This window comes from Gobius niger (genome assembly GCF_951799975.1).
Source record: "Gobius niger genome assembly, chromosome: 14".
Classification (NCBI taxonomy): Eukaryota; Metazoa; Chordata; class Actinopteri; order Gobiiformes; family Gobiidae; genus Gobius; species Gobius niger.
The window spans coordinates 4,843,645-4,860,940 of NC_136865.1; the positions used below are offsets into that span (position 1 = coordinate 4,843,645).

Sequence of the window (17,296 nt, forward strand, 5' to 3'; positions counted from 1 at the left end):
GGTCGCATCGCGGCGTCAGATGTGGATATGCGTGCCCCGAGTGACCAGTGCCAACCTTTACCTTTCGGATGATCAGACGCGCGGGGGAGGGGGTGATATCAATGAACGGAGGACGAGGGGGGCTGTCACGAGGGGGGACGGGTCAGCAGTGAGACCCCCCCCCTCCCCTCCCTCTCCTCGCGCAGAAGCCGGTGACAGATCGGCGTTTGGAGTGGCTATTTAAATTCCAGGCCACTCGTCGATCAAGGTGACGCGCGTCGCCGCTAATGTATTGGCAGCGCAAACAATGAGCCGAGAGGCAGAAGCGGAGCGCAGCAGCGGGACAGGAGCCACCAGGCAAACAGCGCTCCTGCCCCCGGTCAGACATGGAGCTCCGTGAGGACGACCCCGCGCCGTGACCCAGGTATGGTAGCACTTTTTGGAGCGCGTTAGACGGATGTATAGATGTGGGGGGTACAACACATCTTGTGTTGGAGGGGCCGTGGTCGTGTCCTGGGTGAGATGGATGGGGTTCATGGTGTCACTGCCACAGGCGACGTTGGGGCAGCTGAAGTGAAAGGCTGGGAAGATGGTGCGCAGGCAAGTTTTGGCGCTGCGTAAAACAGAACCGAGAAGGTGAGGCGTAAAAGTATCTTATGTATTCAGATTGTGGGGTGTTTGGATAAAAATGGGCTTAAAACTCTAAAAAAAATAAAAAAAAAAAAAAAATGAATTTATAGTGAAAGATATAAACAAGTTTAAACTTTTGTGGAATCTTTTGGACTTTTGAGTATGGAAAGAACATAAAAAAATGCGATATTTGCGATATCGATATTATTCTTCGTCAAACTGCCTCAAAGAGACATACAAAGCACTAAACCATAATGCCCAAAGAAGGCAAAACTAAATTCAAAGAATTTTGGCTAAAACTGAATCCGCACATTTAATGAATAATTGTGCGATACACCTATTGTGGCTTCTTGCGATATGGCTTTTGCGCCACGTAATTGCCGATATATCGTGCAGTCCAGGAATACAGGAACAGGTCCCTGTGAAAGAGGCACATCAGCGCCGAACTTGAGCTGAGGATAATGGTTCGGCGTGTCTATGGATTAGCCTATTGTGCATGTTTTTGTAGGTTAAAATCAAAGACAGTGAGAGCATGCAAACTCCACAAAAGCTATACAGTCAACATAGCTGTTTGTCAAGGCATTTTTACATGTGATTTTTGAGTTGAAGCAGCCGCATGCAGGTGCAGGTGACTTTATGGGGACGTACAGTGGAGATGAGGCCTTAGCACAAATTAGGGCTCAAAGTGAACAGTCAAAATATGAATGTGAACTTGTCTGAGCTTTAGTTGCTTTTGATGAGCAAGTAACTTTAAGAGGGTCTTCAGAGATATCTGATCCCATGCAGTCCAAATGGCACATTTGAATGGTTGAAATGATCAAAAGTCGCCATTATTTAGGCAGAAGGGCTGCGCTTTACGTCGCAGAATCATTGTTATCGTGATATTAGCTGATACAATAACCATATCACGATGTATAATCTAGTTTTTGCTGTCGTTTTGCATTATGTTCCTTTGTATTATTTTATTGTATGGATTTTGGGGGTGGGCGTTTATAAGCTCTTGTTAACTGCTCAAATAAACTAATAAACTAAACATAAAAGCAGCAATAAGGAGAGGTTAGAAGGGAGAGAGAAGGAGAGAAGGGGAGGAGAGAGAGAGAGCTGGAGCAGAGAGAGAGAGAGCAAATAGAGAGATGGGGAAATTCAGAGAGAACGATGGAGCAGAGGATAAAGGAGAAGAGGGAGTGGGAGCGGATACACAAGAGGAGGAGAAAGGAGAGGAGGAGGAGAGAGGGGATATGAAAAAGGAGAGGAGGGAGAGATCGGGGAGAAGGGGATAAGAAGAGAAGAAGAGAAGAAGAGAGAGGAGAGCAGGATGAAGGAGATGGAGGGGTGTAAGGAGAGAGAGAGAAGAAGAAGGAAAGATGGAGAGAGAAGAGACGGAGATGGAGAACAAGAAAGAGAGAATAAAAGAAGGGAAGAAAAAGAGAGAGAATAGAAAAGAACGGGAGGGGAGAGAGATGGGAGACTGAGAAAGAGAGAAAGTAAAAAGGTGGTATTAGCTGATGCAGTATCCATATCACAATAAAATATGTATCAAGAACTGACTTTTACACATTTTTTTGACAACACTCAATTTATTTTCATTTCTAGCCAGATATTTTATTTTTCAAATATAGCGATTTGGGATCATTTGAAGTCTTGACACTAAAAAGATAAAAATAAATATTTGTGTTGAAACAAAATATCGTCATGGCAATTTCAATTATCAAATACCGCGATTCTTTCCTCACGATCTCCAATACCTCATCATGATCTTTGTCCAAAAAAACCCCCACACTAACCCACAGTTTATTTCGCGCTGCCATTCTGCCAGAGATGGGACGTCTCAAACCGAGGCTGCGAAATAAAACCTGACACGACAATGATTTTGCATCCAATATCCCATAATGCAATGGGACCCTTCTCCGCGCGCCAACATACTTCCCCATAAACTGTAAACCTGTCACATCCACATTTCTAACGACCGTGCTTTTAAGTTTATTAGTGCGATCGCGAACACCCACACTTATTGTGCGGCGTCGTGAGGTCAAAGTTGCCGCTAAGACGAGGCTGAATTACCCGCATTAGGCTGAGCTTGTATTAATAATAAGCCCTCCCTTGCCTGTGTTCATTATGGGAGCATGCTATAGCCCCCCGCGGCGGGATGTAGCATGTAGCCCGGCGCGGCACAGGGGAAGCTCATGATCGAGTTAAGTTCATCAAATAAAGCTGTCCGGGGTAAATGAGGAGATGAATGGCCGCGGGGAGAATGTATGGAGGAGTTCAGAGAGAGGGAGAGGGAGGGGAGGAGAGGAGAGAGGGGAGAGGGAAAAGGAGAGGAGGGAGAAGAGAGAGAGAGGGGGGAGAAAGGAGGGGGAGAGGAGAAAGGAGAAAGGAGAGGAGGAAGAAAAGAAAGAAAGAAGGAGAGGAGAAAGGAGCGAGAGCGGAAAGGGAAAAGGAGAGGAGGGAGAAGAGAGAGAGAGGGGGAGAAAGGAGGGAGAGAGAGAGGAGGAGAGGAGAAAGGAGAAAAGGAAGGAAAGAAAGAAGAAAGGAGATAGGAGGGAGAAGAGAGAGAGGGGGAGATATGAGGGAGAGGAGAGAGGGGAGAGGGAAAAGGAGAGGAGAGAGAAGAGAGAGAGAGGAGAGGAAGGAAGGGGAGAGAGAGGGGGAGATGAGAAAAGAGAGGGGGAGAAGAGAGAGAGAGAGGAGAGGAAGGAAGGGGAGATAGGGGGAGAGGAGAAAGGAGAGGGGGAGAGTGGAGAGAGGGGGAGAGAAAAAAGAGAAAGGGGGAGAGGAGGAGGGAGAGAAAGAGGGAGAGGGGAAAGGGGAGAGAGGGAGGAAGGAGAGAGAGAGAGTGGGAGGAAGGGGAGAGGGAAAAGGGGAGGAGGAAGGAGAGAGATAGAGAGGCCGAGAGGATGAAGGAGAGGGGGAGGTAGGAGAGAGAGGAGAGGAAGGAAGGGGAGAGAGAGGAGAGGAAGGAAGGGGGAGAGGAGAAAGGAGAGGGGGAGAGTGGAGATAGAGGGAGAGAAAAAAGAGAAAGGGAGAAAGGGGGAGAGGAGGAGGGAGAGAAAGAGGGAGGAAGGGGAGAGGGAAAAGGAGAGGGGGAGAGTGGAGATAGAGGGAGAGAAAAAAGAGAAAGGGAGAAAGGGAGAGAGGGAGGAAGGAGAGAGAGAGGGAGGAAGGGGAGAGGGAAAAGGAGAGGAGGAAGGAGAGGGATAGAGAGACCGAGAGGATGAAGGAGAGGGGGAGGTAGGAGAGAGAGGAGAGGAAGGAAGGGGAGAGAGAGGAGAAGAGGAGAGGGGGAGAGTGGAGAGAGAGGGAGAGAAAAAAGAGAGAGGGAGGAATTGGAGAGAGGGGGTGAGTCAGAGGGGAGAGGACAAATGAGAGAGGGAGGAAGGAGAGAGAGAGATGGAACATAAGGAGAAAAATATGGAGCGGAGGAGAAAGGAGAGGAGGAGGACAGAGAGGGAGAGGTGAACAAAGAGGGGAGGAGGGAGAGAGAGATTGGGGAGAGGATAAAGGAGAGGAAGAGGATGAGGGGAGAGAGTAAGGAGAGAGCAAGGGGCCGATATTGGTGGAGAAGGAGGGATAGGGAAAAATGAGAGATGGAGAGAGAAGAGAGGGAGACTGAGAAGAAGAAAGGCAGAATAATTGAAGAAGAAAAATAGAGGGAGGATTGAATAGAGCGGCTGGGAGAAAGAGAGAGTAAAAAGGTACAAATACCGAGCTGAAATGTCAAGGTTCTTAAATTTAGCTAAAAATATTTCATTATCATACAATTAACTTTTGCTGCACTATTTATGAACTGAATCAAAAGTAAAACTAGTTTAGACTCTGGTTTCGTCCTGTTTACTAAGTCCTAATAAGTTACCACTGGAGAGAGCGAGAGAGGAAGAGAGGGGGGGAGGAAGAAACAGCGCCATCTCTGGAGGGCTGGGGGTCAGACAGTATGGACATATTGATTGTGCTTCATGATGGAGACCCCAGAGGCCAATTGACCCTTAAATGTTTAATATGCAAGGTTTACACGGCCTTGTTCCACCGCGGTTCCTCTTCTGTTTGCACTGGGAGCCTCATTTTGAGATTTACACCGCGAAAGCCTCGTAAATAACCCGCTCCTGTCCGTTTGCCATAACAACTATAGTTAATGTTGCCTGTTTTAACTACAAACTACACCCAGGGGCCCCCGTGCCACGATCACAACAGACGAACCGACCGATGACCGACAGGCGAAGCTCGGATTCACGAGGAGCAGCGCGGTTTTTCCTTTCCTTTAAGTTGACTGATTGTGAATCGACATTCTCTGTCTCCAGACGTGTCCGTAAAGAATCACACAAAAAAAAGTCCTATGCGTTCCTTTAAATATGCTATTGGAACCCTACGCTCCAGTGTAACATGAGTAACGGAGGTGAATGAATGTTTGATAAGCTGCTCAAAAGTGGTGCTTCTCAATGAGTGTCTCGTGAGTCTTTGCCAAAATGACTGTGATGATTCCAATATCAACATTTGTGTTGTATTTGATACAGAGGCTTCTGTTTTTGTCAAAAACCTGATGTTTACAATCAGATAAATATCTATATATCTGTTTACAATCAGATAAATATCTATATATATCTGTTTACAATCAGATAAATATCTATATATATCTGTTTACAATCAGATAAATATCTATATATATCTGTTTACAATCAGATAAATATCTATATATATCTGTTTACAATCAGATAAATATCTATATATCTGTTTACAATCAGGTAAATATCTATATATCTGTTTACAATCAGATAAATATCTATATATATCTGTTTACAATCAGATAAATGCAGAGGGTCCGAAGAGAGACACAATTATGGCTGCCAGCACAAGGTTTTTATTATATATATATTGTCACGATCCGATACGTATCACGATACTCAGGGGCCAATCCGATATGTATTGCAATATAGTAAGTAATTGTGATAAGTGAAATGTCTACCTTAAAGCCACACCGCGTAGAATTTTACCCAATATATACAATTTAAATACAAGCATTTATTTTATGACGGATATTTTCATCATTGAAAAATACCTCATAAATGTACAAATAAACATTTATGAGGCTCACCCCTGCTAAGATGTGACTGTAAACTTTATCGGGAGTGGGTACATCTCCAGCTCGTTTCCATGGAGATGTGATGAAAGGCAGTAGGATTTGAGATTTAAACAGGTTAGGCTCTCATCCAAATCCATTCTTTGATTACCCCCTGCAGTAATAGTATTTTCTGTGTTGAGCAGGTCATTAGGAGCATGATTTCTTTCGCCGGCAACAGTAGAGTTAAAAATGTTACGCAGTGTGCCTTTAAATTGTGTAAAAAGTCATGTGTCTAAAGCTATAAACCAAATGCCATTTGACATTTACTGAAGTGTTAAGATTGAAAGTGCAGTAACAAGTATTCAAAGTATTTTGATACTTGATAAAGTATCAATATTGTGATCCAAGTCCAATCTTTAGAGGATTAATGCAGTGTAAAACTTCTCAATCATTTGCAAATCTGTCCATTGGAATATGCAGTATCACTTTTTAAGGATTATGCATTGAATAAAGAAACATACATCTCTTATTTAGGATCACAAATTAAAGATTTTATATGACAATGAATATTTAAAGTTAAATTATTTAAATACTTATTTTCTTATATATTAGATGGGTGTTTTATATGTGTTTTACATTATATGTGTTTTTTGTATGGAGCAAAAATGATAACAATTAAAACAAAGCAATCACTACATTTTTCCTCTATTTGTCAGAAGGTTCAATAAACACCATGAACAGAATGTCTTTTACTCATTATTTCATGGTTTGGGCTTTACAGCACGAGTCAGCCTAACTCTTTCCTCTTTCCAGATAATTCCCACTATTTCCAAACGATTACACCTTTAGGTACCATGCTTTTCCATTCGGCCATGCCATTTAACTAAAGTGCTTCCAATACCTTTCTAGTCCATGGCTTGGTTTGAAGTCAGTCTCTACGTTTCTATTTAAGGACTTACCTATAGGCCATTGTCCGTCCTGTCGTCCTTCACTCCAGTCATCTGTACTGTCTTCTTCTTCTTCTTCTTCTTCTTCTTCTTCTTCTTCTTGTGCACACGTGACGTTCCCAAGTGATCCTTATGTCTTTAGTTTAAACCGTCATTAATAGCGTTGATGGGGGAGGGGGGGGTTGGACACCAGAGCACGTGGAGGAAACCCGCCCAGACTCAAACTCAGAACCTTCTTCCTGTGAGGCAAGAGCTTTTGCAGCTTTTGAAAGATGAAATATAACGCCTTCTTACTTCGCAACATTTCTATAAAGACTCCAAAGTAAAAGTTGGTTCATTTTAATGCACACTCCAGAACAGTAGGTGGTGCTGTCAAATGCCACTGACTCACCACAAGGACGAAGCTTTGTCCCTGTACTGTTAATTCGTGATTTTTGTGTTTTTGAGGCTGCAAAGGTTACTTTCTACTTAATAGCCACACCGCGTAACATTCGACTCAATAGATAAGATTAATTACAAAGCATTTATTTCATTGCAGATATTTTTATTGTTGAAAAACACGTTAAAAAAGAAAGAAAGAAAGAAAGAAAGAAAAAGACCAAATTAACAAGCCTGTATGTTTGCACCTCTCCTCAGGCCTGACTGTAAATTTTACCGGAGCGGGACGTCTCCAGCTCGTCGCCATGGAGATGTCGACTAAAGGCAGCCACACATGAGATTCAAATGGGTTAGGTCCTCATCCAAATACATTCTTTTACTTTTCCGTGTCAAGCTGCTGATTTGTGTTGACAATAGTATCGTCCAAAATGTTACGCAGTGTGTCTTTAAAAGTGCATTATGGACGTTTTATACAGGAATAAAAACTGGATATTTGTGCGTAACTGCACGACGTCACAGTGGCCACAACGCTCCAGGGTCAGTTGTTTTTAGGGTTTCTGGTAGGTTTTGTGGATGGAATGTATGAGTAACCATGAGGAGGCTCCACATCAGCAGAGAAAACCTACATGAAACTACTGAAGCGTCATGGAGTAAAGTAAAGATGTCATTAACACTCGTACAGCCCCTGGGTCAAAGGTCAAATACGCACAAATAAAAAGTGTTTAAAGTTCCATAATGCAACTTTGAGTATTTTCTATCACAAATATACTTCTGCACTTTCACTTAAGTAAATAGTGTGACTGGGCAGCTTTTACTTGTATTGAAGTGATAGTTGACCAGTAGTATCTGTACTTTTACTCGAGTAATAATATGGAGTAATTTGACCACCAGTAATTCGTGTGAAGCAACTTTTCATTTTAGTAAAGTTTACATGTTCTCCCTGTGTCTGTGGGTGGGTTTGCCCTCCACATTCCCCCATGTTCAACCCAAAACATGCACACCAGGGTAATCCTCCAACAAGGTACCAAGGCGGTGCCATTGGTAGAAGGATGGGACAGTTGCAGAGGACAAATTTCACTATGGGTTCAAGAAATTTCGGAAAAATTACGCACATACAAATGGCCGACAAAAGTGTCATTGTAAAGCATCATTAAGGCAACACACCACAGGTGAAGACGACTAAAAAAACAACACTTAGAGACATGACTCTGCAACTTTTCCTCACATAAAAGATATATGTTTACTTTCATTTAATATTTCATGTTTTTGTACAAAATTAAGGCATTTCAAATAGTTTGGCAATTGTGGCGACAAAATCGGATTGAAAGTATGGGTTTATTTTGGTGCACATTTTGAATAAGAAGAAATGTTTTATTAAGTCATTAAATAGTTATTGGAAAAAAAAGAGGTGTGTTGTTGACATGTGGGCAAACTCAGGCCCATAGCATTTGAATCCAGCGCCCCAAGTTAAAGGCCCTATACCAGACTTTTTAAGAAACTTTTGTGGAGTATGCTCCATAAAAGTTTGTTTTAAAAGTAGTCATTTGTGCAAAAAAAAACTGCCAGATTCTGGACATTTACATTGTATTATGATTTGTTGATGTGTGACATTTTCAGGCCATTTCAAAATGACAAAGGGGGGTTTACCTTTTAGTCACATATTGACTCCAGAGCGCAGTCGTAATGGTAAAAATACCTATTTTAACACATTTTGACTAAAAAGGCATTTCAACAAAATACATATTTAGTCCAACTCTGACGAAATGGGTAAAAATTAGAGATAGTACCTTTAAGCCAGACCAGCAAGAGAAGACTTATAGTATAGTAATTTCCGCATCTAAACTGGCAGCAAACTTTGATGCATCGGCCGACAACACCAATGTTCTGTGCTCAGCGCCGTAAACTCGAGCTCCCACAACTTGCAGAATGTCTCTCCCCGCTCTTCACCCTTTTCCTTTCAGTTCTGTCCTGCCTAATAAAGCCAACGAGCCAACAAAATCCTTCAGAAAAATTGCAATTTTACATGGAAATGTCTGAAATATTGAATTGCATGGTGCTTAAATGAAATGAAAATTAAGCTTAGACTTATTGGGAAGGCAACTATATGGCACTTTTCAGGTGAACATGTGAGAATGGAAACTGTCCAAAAGTGGATGGATGGGAAAGAAACAAATTTCCTTGAGGTATACTTTTTAAGTGACGTGGTTTCACTGACTTGATTAATTATAGTATAAAGTAAGCATATCCCCATGTCTGCCCATGTCAGAAGTCTACATATAGACATTCTAATTCCCGCAGCCAAGCTTTTGGAGAGCAGAGTAAACTTCTTCCCTTCCCACCAGAGAGAGAGAGAGAGAGAGAGAGAGAGAGAGAGAGAGAGAGAGAGAGAGAGAGAGAGAGAGAGAGAGAGAGAGAGCGCATTGGGGTCAATAGAGCCCTCCCTCCCTCTCCCTCCCTCCCTCTCTCTCTCCAGCTGCTTGCGCAACAGCAGTGACTGTGTGCGCTATGAGAGGAATCCAGTATTGAATGCTTTGTACTGCTGTCTTTTTCCCAGGGTGCTTGAATACTTGGAATAACAACCCAAAACGTGTGAGAGAGACAAAAAAAAGACCATCCTCAGTGTCTCCCAACTAAGAACCCTATCTCAATCTCAATCATGTTGGTTCACTGTGGTGCCATTTGTAATCACTCCTCTCTCGACATATTTGGTGAACAACGGCGAATTTAGGCGGATACATTCACTGTTTTCCCACGAAACCTCCCACATCCTACACTTTGCGTGACCTGTGCGTAAAAGTTTGGGTCTATCCACAAATGCCAACTAATCTAAACAGTCCCCGCTTCTTTTGATTGACCCGTGCGTAAAAATGGCGCGCTCTTGATTTGGAGCGATTTTTATTTTAGATTGTACAAAACGAGGCCCCCATCACTCCCCGGTTCGTGAGTGTGCGTGGGAGTGTACAGAGAGCCCCCTCTTTTCTTTTTTTTTCCCGTGCCTGACCCTCCCGCCTGCCCCCATCTTCAACCCCTCGCGCTCTATATAGGCTAACGCTGCCACAATCAATGCTCCACTTATGGCTTCCAGATGATTCGATAAGGCCGTGCTCTGGCAGCTTATGAATTGGTACACGACATTTTTTTTTCTTTTTACGCGCGATCGATGCGCCCGTGCCAACTGGTGGCTGCTGTGTTGTGCTAACTGTGCTTCCCACACAATACAATACAACACAACAGAACAGAACACAGCTATGAGACAAGTCCCCTAAGTCGAATCAACAAGTGCAATTTACAGTTTGTGCGTAAAAAAACGTTCCAAAAACTTGCAGCTAATTCGGGTGACGCATAAAAAAAATGTGAACGTCCAGGAAAACTATGAGCGCTTTGTCAATAAAGAGGTTAATGGAGTGGTGTGCTTTGGAGTTGCGGCGGTGCTACTATCCGGGGCAGTGTTTAAACAAGTCGTAAAAATGAATTATGGCCCAAACGTGCACTCTTGTTTTTTTTTTCTTCTTTTTTCTAAAGGGCTACAAAATCGGGGGGTAGTCCCGTATGAAAATGTAAGTGGGGTTTTATTTGTGCGCATTACGACACAATTGCTCTCCTTAATGTCCGTCTCGTTCACGCCACGCGGTGATTTATGGGGCTCCCGAAGGCACACACACACACACACGCGTGCGCACAAACACACACGCACACACACGCACACACACACACACGGCTCACTTGGGAACCCACACACTCGGTTACTTGTAGCTTTTTAAACATGCTGCGTGCAATGTGCGGCGTTGACGTGAAAATGACAGGTTTGTTTTCTAGTTTGACATTTCTTTAAACATTCCCTATGCGACTCGTGGATATAATTACGCGCGTCGAAGTAATGGGGAACTGTTTTTAAAAATGCAAAAATGTCCCGTTTCGTGTTTTAAATGTTAAAATAAAATGCCTAAATGTGCCAAAATTACTATTGCATGTGCGTAAAAACCCGTGCGTAAAAGTCGATTAAGACGCCTAACTAATTTAATTATACTCCCAACCAACCTGTTGTTACATTTGCATAATGCGACTAATTTATTTCGTGCGTAATTCAACGTGTGCAATAATAATAATAACTGCAAGGAAGACACACACAGTTTTGTATCAAGTTAAATGTATTCTAACAAAAATATCCAAGAAGCTATACAAAAATAAAAAGGAGCAGGTTTTTTTCCCCCAATAGGTCTATGAGTTCGTAAATCCACACACACGCGTCATTCCATGGCAAGAGCTGTTGTGGTAATTACAACTTACTTCAAAATAAAAATCGAGCCTTACCTTGTCAAATATCAACAAAACCAATGTGCCCAATTTACAAACAGTTATAAAGTTAGGAGAGTCCTGCCAAACGCGCACTACCGCAGGAGAGGGAATTGGGAAGGGGGGGTTAATAGTTTAGATGCTGCAGGTCGATTGTAGTGAGAGACTCCGTGAAAAAGTAGAAAGTGTCTGTGGACAGGTCACCGGGGCTGTCCAGGGACTCGGACAGGCTCGGCGACGCGGCATCGGACAGCTGCAGGCAGGAGTCGGCGGAGAAGGGCTGGAAGTCGTGTATGGAGACGTCCAGGGCCGGGGGACTGCACTCGTCATTGTCCAGGCCAGATGCCGCCGAGCCGGGCCCCATTGTTGACAGGCATCCCGCTGCAGACGCGGGGAAGTGTTTGAGATTTTTGTCATTGCTGCCCATCGGCGCGGCTGCAAACGCGATTTCACTGGTATTGTTGTTATTGTGCGCCTGGAACGTCTCGTAAAGGGAGCCCTCCTCCTCGTCGTCCTCGCTCTCCTCGCCCGCCCCGCGGCCTTTCCCGTCCCTGCCGTCGCCGTGGTGCTCCCGGTGGCCGTCCTTGCCCGTCTGGGTTTGCCGCTTGTGCTTCATCCGCCTGTTCTGGAACCACACTTTGACCTGGCGCTCGGTCAGGTCCAGCAGGGCCGCTATCTCCACGCGCCGCGGCCGGCACAGGTACTTGTTGAAGTGGAACTCCTTCTCCAGCTCCAGCAGCTGCGTGTTCGTGTACGCGGTCCTCAGTCTGCGCGAGCCGCCGCCTCCTCCTCCTCCTGCGCCTCCTCCAGCACCGCATCCACCGGCCGCGGCCCCTCCAGCTCCGCCGCTCCCCAGTGCCGCTCCCAAGCCGCTCTCCGCGATCTCGGGCGAGCCTGGACACACATGGAGCGCGGTCAGATAAACAAGTGCGGCAACCCCTCACTGCATACTCGAGCAAAATGGCCGCTGCCCCTGATGCACAACACAGCCCTGCTTTCATCTTTTCTCCCTAAAACGCGTAAATGCACCAAGACGCACGAATGAGTCTAAAATTACATGATACCTATCTATCTAAATCTATTTTTAAATCAAGAAAAACACATATATATATTTTTGGAAAATAAAACAAGCCATATAACATAATGGACATTTTTTTTTAAACAGCCCAAAGCTATGACCTAGTTATGGATTCAAATGGTCCTAAATTCCGCTTTAAACACCATATAGCTCTCCACAGTAGCAGGGAGAGGGTAAAGCTGGCCTCTTGTGTGGGACACTAAAATGAATGCTCGGGCTAGCTTCCTCGGCAACCATCACTCTTCATTACTGTCACGCATCAAAAAGTCTTCCACGGCGCGCTTTGGGGGGAATAAATCATCACAGCACAGTCACACACTTAACTTTGCCTTTTTTGTTGTTGTTGTATTTACTTGGCTGATTGTGTCGCACGGAAATGTGAGGTTTATGAGGAGCTTTTGATGCTAAACAGCCTCTCCATATAGTGTGTTGAAATGACTGAGTCTGATTTTAATGTTTTTTTAAAAAGTGGCACTAAATACAAATGAGTAAATAGCAGTGATTATTCAAATAAGCGCATTTACGCACAAGTCCCTAAACTGTTCCAAAGCGCGTACAAATAGTTTTTTAGTGAATTAAAAATAAAAATAAGGCTAACTAACTTTGCTATCCTCTACTCTGCTCCCCCCAGGCCTGCAGTCGTGGAGGTACTAACCTTTCGGAGAGAAGCACACGGCCCCGTTGGAGACGCCGCTCGCGCTGGACGGGTGGTTCCTCTTGGCCGCTTTCTTCTCGCGCATCCACGGGTACTCCGGGGGCAGCGAGGCGGTGGGCAGCGGGCTGCACCCATCGGGGCTGTGCCGGGGCCGGCCGTGGCGCGGGTGGCTGCCCGGGTTCAAGCTGGGGATGGTCTGCTCGAAGGGGGGAGGCAGCAGTGTCGGCCGTGAAAGCGTCGAGGACTTGATTGATGAAGTTTGGAATGGATCAGCGACAGGGGGGAAAGATGTCAGGCACTCAGCGAGCGACGGCTGACTATTGATAAAACCGCTCTCTCGCTCGAATTCGTAATTCATCTCCACTCGCTCGGCGCCCAGGAAAGTTTGCCACGCACGATTCTACGAACTCTCCCGAATCCGAATCCACGGAGAGGCGGAAAACATGCAAACATAACTCCCCACGCGTTGAGGTTTCTCTTTTTTTGTATATATATATGTCGTTTTTTTTTCTTCCCTCACTGCATGTGTGGTGGAACCGGGCTTCCTATTAAACTATTGACTTCATGGAGGTTGAAATTGAGTCCCTGTCACATGATTACCTCTGCCCAATGACAATTTGGGGTTTTATCAAAAGGACTGTCTGTCTGATTGATCCGAGAAGACGCAGGGAAGGAGAAAAAAAAAAGAAAAGAAAAAAAGAAAAGTCTAGCTGCTGCTGCTCTTGCTGCTGCCGCTAAAGTGGACACGTCTCATTTATTTACATGTCCCCGTGTGTCCTCCTCACGTCCACTCTACTACTACTCTCCACTCAAATATTTAAGAATGGCTGTCGATTCCAGGGAAGTGCTTGCTAGCTGGCTGGCTGGCTGGCTGGCTGGAGGGTGCATGCGCGCGGATTCGTCCTCCTTTCTCGTATTGTTTGTCAGTCGTGAACGCCCACCACCACCACCACCACCACTGCCACCACCACCACACACACTTCACACCACAGAGGCAAAGGAAAACGCAATGTGATGCTATGGAGACTGTGGACAGCTCCCCTCTTGCTAAAGTGTAGATCCCCATAAACGTCAAGCCCGGCTATAAAAAAAAAGAAAAGAAACGCAGGGATAGTGACACATTCGCCTGAGCTCTGCGGCGTGGCAATAAAAGCAACTCTCTGTTACGTTAATATTGACTGATATGACACTTTTGGAGCCCATAAAGGCGCGTTAAGGTTCTTGGCTGGAGGCGCAACGACTGTTCTCTGTCCATATCATCGCACTGTACTCGCCTAAATTGATATTTAAAGACGAGTTGGCGTTTCGTTTATGCTATAAATGACGCATGGGTGGGCCTATCTACTGTGTCGTTAAACCAAACAGGCATTATTCACACGGGGACGAACCGTTCCGCGTAAAAATGAAAACGGTTAGCAATCGTATCTTATTATGGTGTGGGCTCTTGTTTTTATTTTTCAGCGATTTTTGTTGTTGTTGTTGTTTTGTGTTAATGTATTGGCTACTAAAGCAAATCCTGGTTCTAGCTACGCACAAAGGCACTGGTCACCAATTAACACACGGTGACACAACATGGTTTTGTCCTGTGCGTAAAAAAGCCAAAGCGTGTTTGGTGCCATCCAAGAAGGCGTCCCCCTAATCCCAAAACGATGCACACGCGCCCATACTTAGATTACGCCGTGTTTTGCATATGATTACATTATATAATTGACCTGAATATGAAATCACGGCGTAATCCAAGCCATCGCGTGGAGAGTTACGTGTTATTGAATCGCACCAACGCGCCATTATCTGACGCAATGCTACAATACAGTACAATCACAATTCCCATGACCTTTCGTTTGCCTCGTGTGACAGATGTGCGCAATTTCCATGTTTCGTGACATCTTTTCACGTTTACGCGCTCAGTCCATGCTCCATTATTGGTCACGCATCTGTGTACGTGGATGCTGTGCTTTGTTAAAGCGCGGTGTTTTTGTTACATGTGGCCTCCTCAGAAATATGTAATGATATTCCAAGGCAAACTGCACCGAAACAACCCTTTTTTTGGGGTGTGAGCGATTTCCCAAAGAAATGATCATTAGAATGGACACAGGCCTATGAGGGAGCCCACGTGTGGGCCGATAGATCGTGTATAGTGAAAGAGCCCATGTTCGTTTGATAATCAGCTGATGGCAAATAACGTAGCGGCTGAACCCATATGAGATCGGGTTCGTTTGGTCGTTTTCCCAGCGCATTCCTATGTGTTTATGGTAATGCTCCTCAATGGCTTCTCCCACAGCCATGTTTACTTTAGCTTTTCCCCACGAATGCTCTCCCTTCGCGAAAATCCACCTTTTTTTTTTGACAAGAGCAAAAAACAAAACAAGCATGTTACATTTCCCCAAAAAACAAAAAGAAAAGGAAAGGAAATTCATGACTGGCTGAATAAAACAGAAAGAAAACAGAGAGAGAGGAAAAACGCCTTCGTCTGCTCTCATTTTTCCTTTTTTTTTTTGCTTATATACCAAACAAAGAGTCCTGGAAGCCTGCGCGCGATCAATCTTACTCGCCAAAAGGTCTGACAGCTCGGGTGCCCTCGCAGCACATTTAAAGCTTCTAGCTCTCCCCCGGATCAAATGCAGCCAGGAAGCGGCGAGAAACACTGGCCACTCCAGATTAGCAGCCACATTTTTTTGTGTGTGTGCAGAAGTCGCTGGAAGGGATGTTTTCTAGCAGACAAAAAAATGAATCATGCTCCCTCTCTCTGCTGTATGGTCCGTGCGAGAGGCGGCCCAGCGGTGAGTACTGTAAGCTTTACGCGCCGTAAACGTGGCCTCCGTCGGCTGTGGACGTTATTCGTTTTTGTGAAGATTCTGGACGAAAGATGGATGGGTTGTTTGCATTTTTTTCCACTCCTCTCCAGCGTGTTTTTCCCCCTCTTTTGTGAGTGTGTGTGGGGCAAACGAGTGGGTGGCTGCTCTCTAAAAAAAAGGATTCGTTCCATGGTTTGACTTAAAAGCTACTTCTGAAAAGGATCGACACAAATAATCCTGCAAAGTGTTATTTATGTGGTACCTGCGCGTAAAGCCATATGGTTGGAATCAGGGGCTGGCTGCGAAAGTGTGTGTTGGATGCAGAAATAGCCTGACACACCATGGTTCAATTGTTCGAGGGTTCCCCTGCTAGCCATATGTCAGGGACATAATGTCCATGGCCCTGTGTATCAATCATAATATGATACAACTGACTGCGGAAATAGCACGAGCAGAAACCTAACATGTTTTGACGATTTAGATTTATTTCTGGATGTAGATATTTTGGCATTTGGATATTTAACGGCCCTCAGCCTATTTCTCTTTAGTTAGTGGTGGAATAAAATGCGTTTGTACTTTAGTATATTGTAAAAGCAGATATATGTGCTGTACATTTAATTGCAACTGCAGCTATAGTAGTTGCTGTTTACATTTCAGTGACAGTATGGCAGCCCGGAAGTTGTGAAACGTGATTATAAACACAGGATGTTTTCAAAACAGTTAGGGATGACTTTGGACTACAACTAACTATTTTAAATGTTCCATTGTTCCATGCAGCAAAAACAACCAACCAAGAAACAAACAAAAGCAGGTACAGGGCCTTAAAACATTTCAGCAAAGTCAGATTTCTCAATCAAAACAAAAATAAAAGCGTGGCGTATTGTAGATTGTTTCACTTAAGCCGTGCGTAATTTGCGCGTAAAACATCAATCTTTCTTTCCATTTCTTTCTTTTTTTTCCCTCTCCCCCTGATCCTTCAAGATACAGAAGCCAACTCAACTCTTGCACCTTTTATCCGAGGCACTTCAGCCCTGACATCTCCTCTCCCCCAAATATGAAAAATTAGGGGACAAATGAACACGCTTTGAGGCCGCGTTACCCCGCACATCCGCGTGACTGACGGAGCGCGCGGGCGAATTATTTCTCAAACGATTTCTCATTTGGTGCTCGTCGTCTTCGCGGGCTCCCTCCGCTCTCAGGGCTCCCACGGCCGGTGACATTTTTATTATTATGGATGTGCCCACGCACGCGACACGGGGGCGAGGAGAGGGCCACCCGCGTGAGGATTTTTTTCCTCCTTTTTTTTTGTTTTGTTTGTCTGTGAGTGTGTGTCTTTTCTTCCCACGGCGTTGATGTTATTCTTTTTATTATTCTTATGGATGTTTTATGTAAGAATTAATAAACTACTCAAAACAAAAGATTGGCTCGTTTTTTTGTGCGTAAAATGAATGAAATACGATGTGCCGTAGGATTATATTAACGGTTGAC

The 17,296-nt window shown here is 44.5% G+C and overlaps 1 protein-coding gene across 1 annotated transcript; it reads right to left on the minus strand.

Moving 5' to 3' along the window:
• Positions 1 to 11,090: 11,090 nt before the first annotated feature.
• Positions 11,091 to 13,979, minus strand: LOC306973527 (homeobox protein Hox-A2a-like). Its single transcript, XM_079570450.1, has 2 exons — positions 13,014 to 13,979; positions 11,091 to 12,174 (listed from the first exon to the last, which is right to left on the minus strand). Exons 1-2 carry the CDS (start codon positions 13,369 to 13,371, stop codon positions 11,408 to 11,410), a joined length of 1,125 nt encoding a protein of 374 aa, XP_079426576.1. The 5' UTR covers positions 13,372 to 13,979; the 3' UTR covers positions 11,091 to 11,407.
• Between the last annotated feature and the right edge of the window lie 3,317 nt (positions 13,980 to 17,296).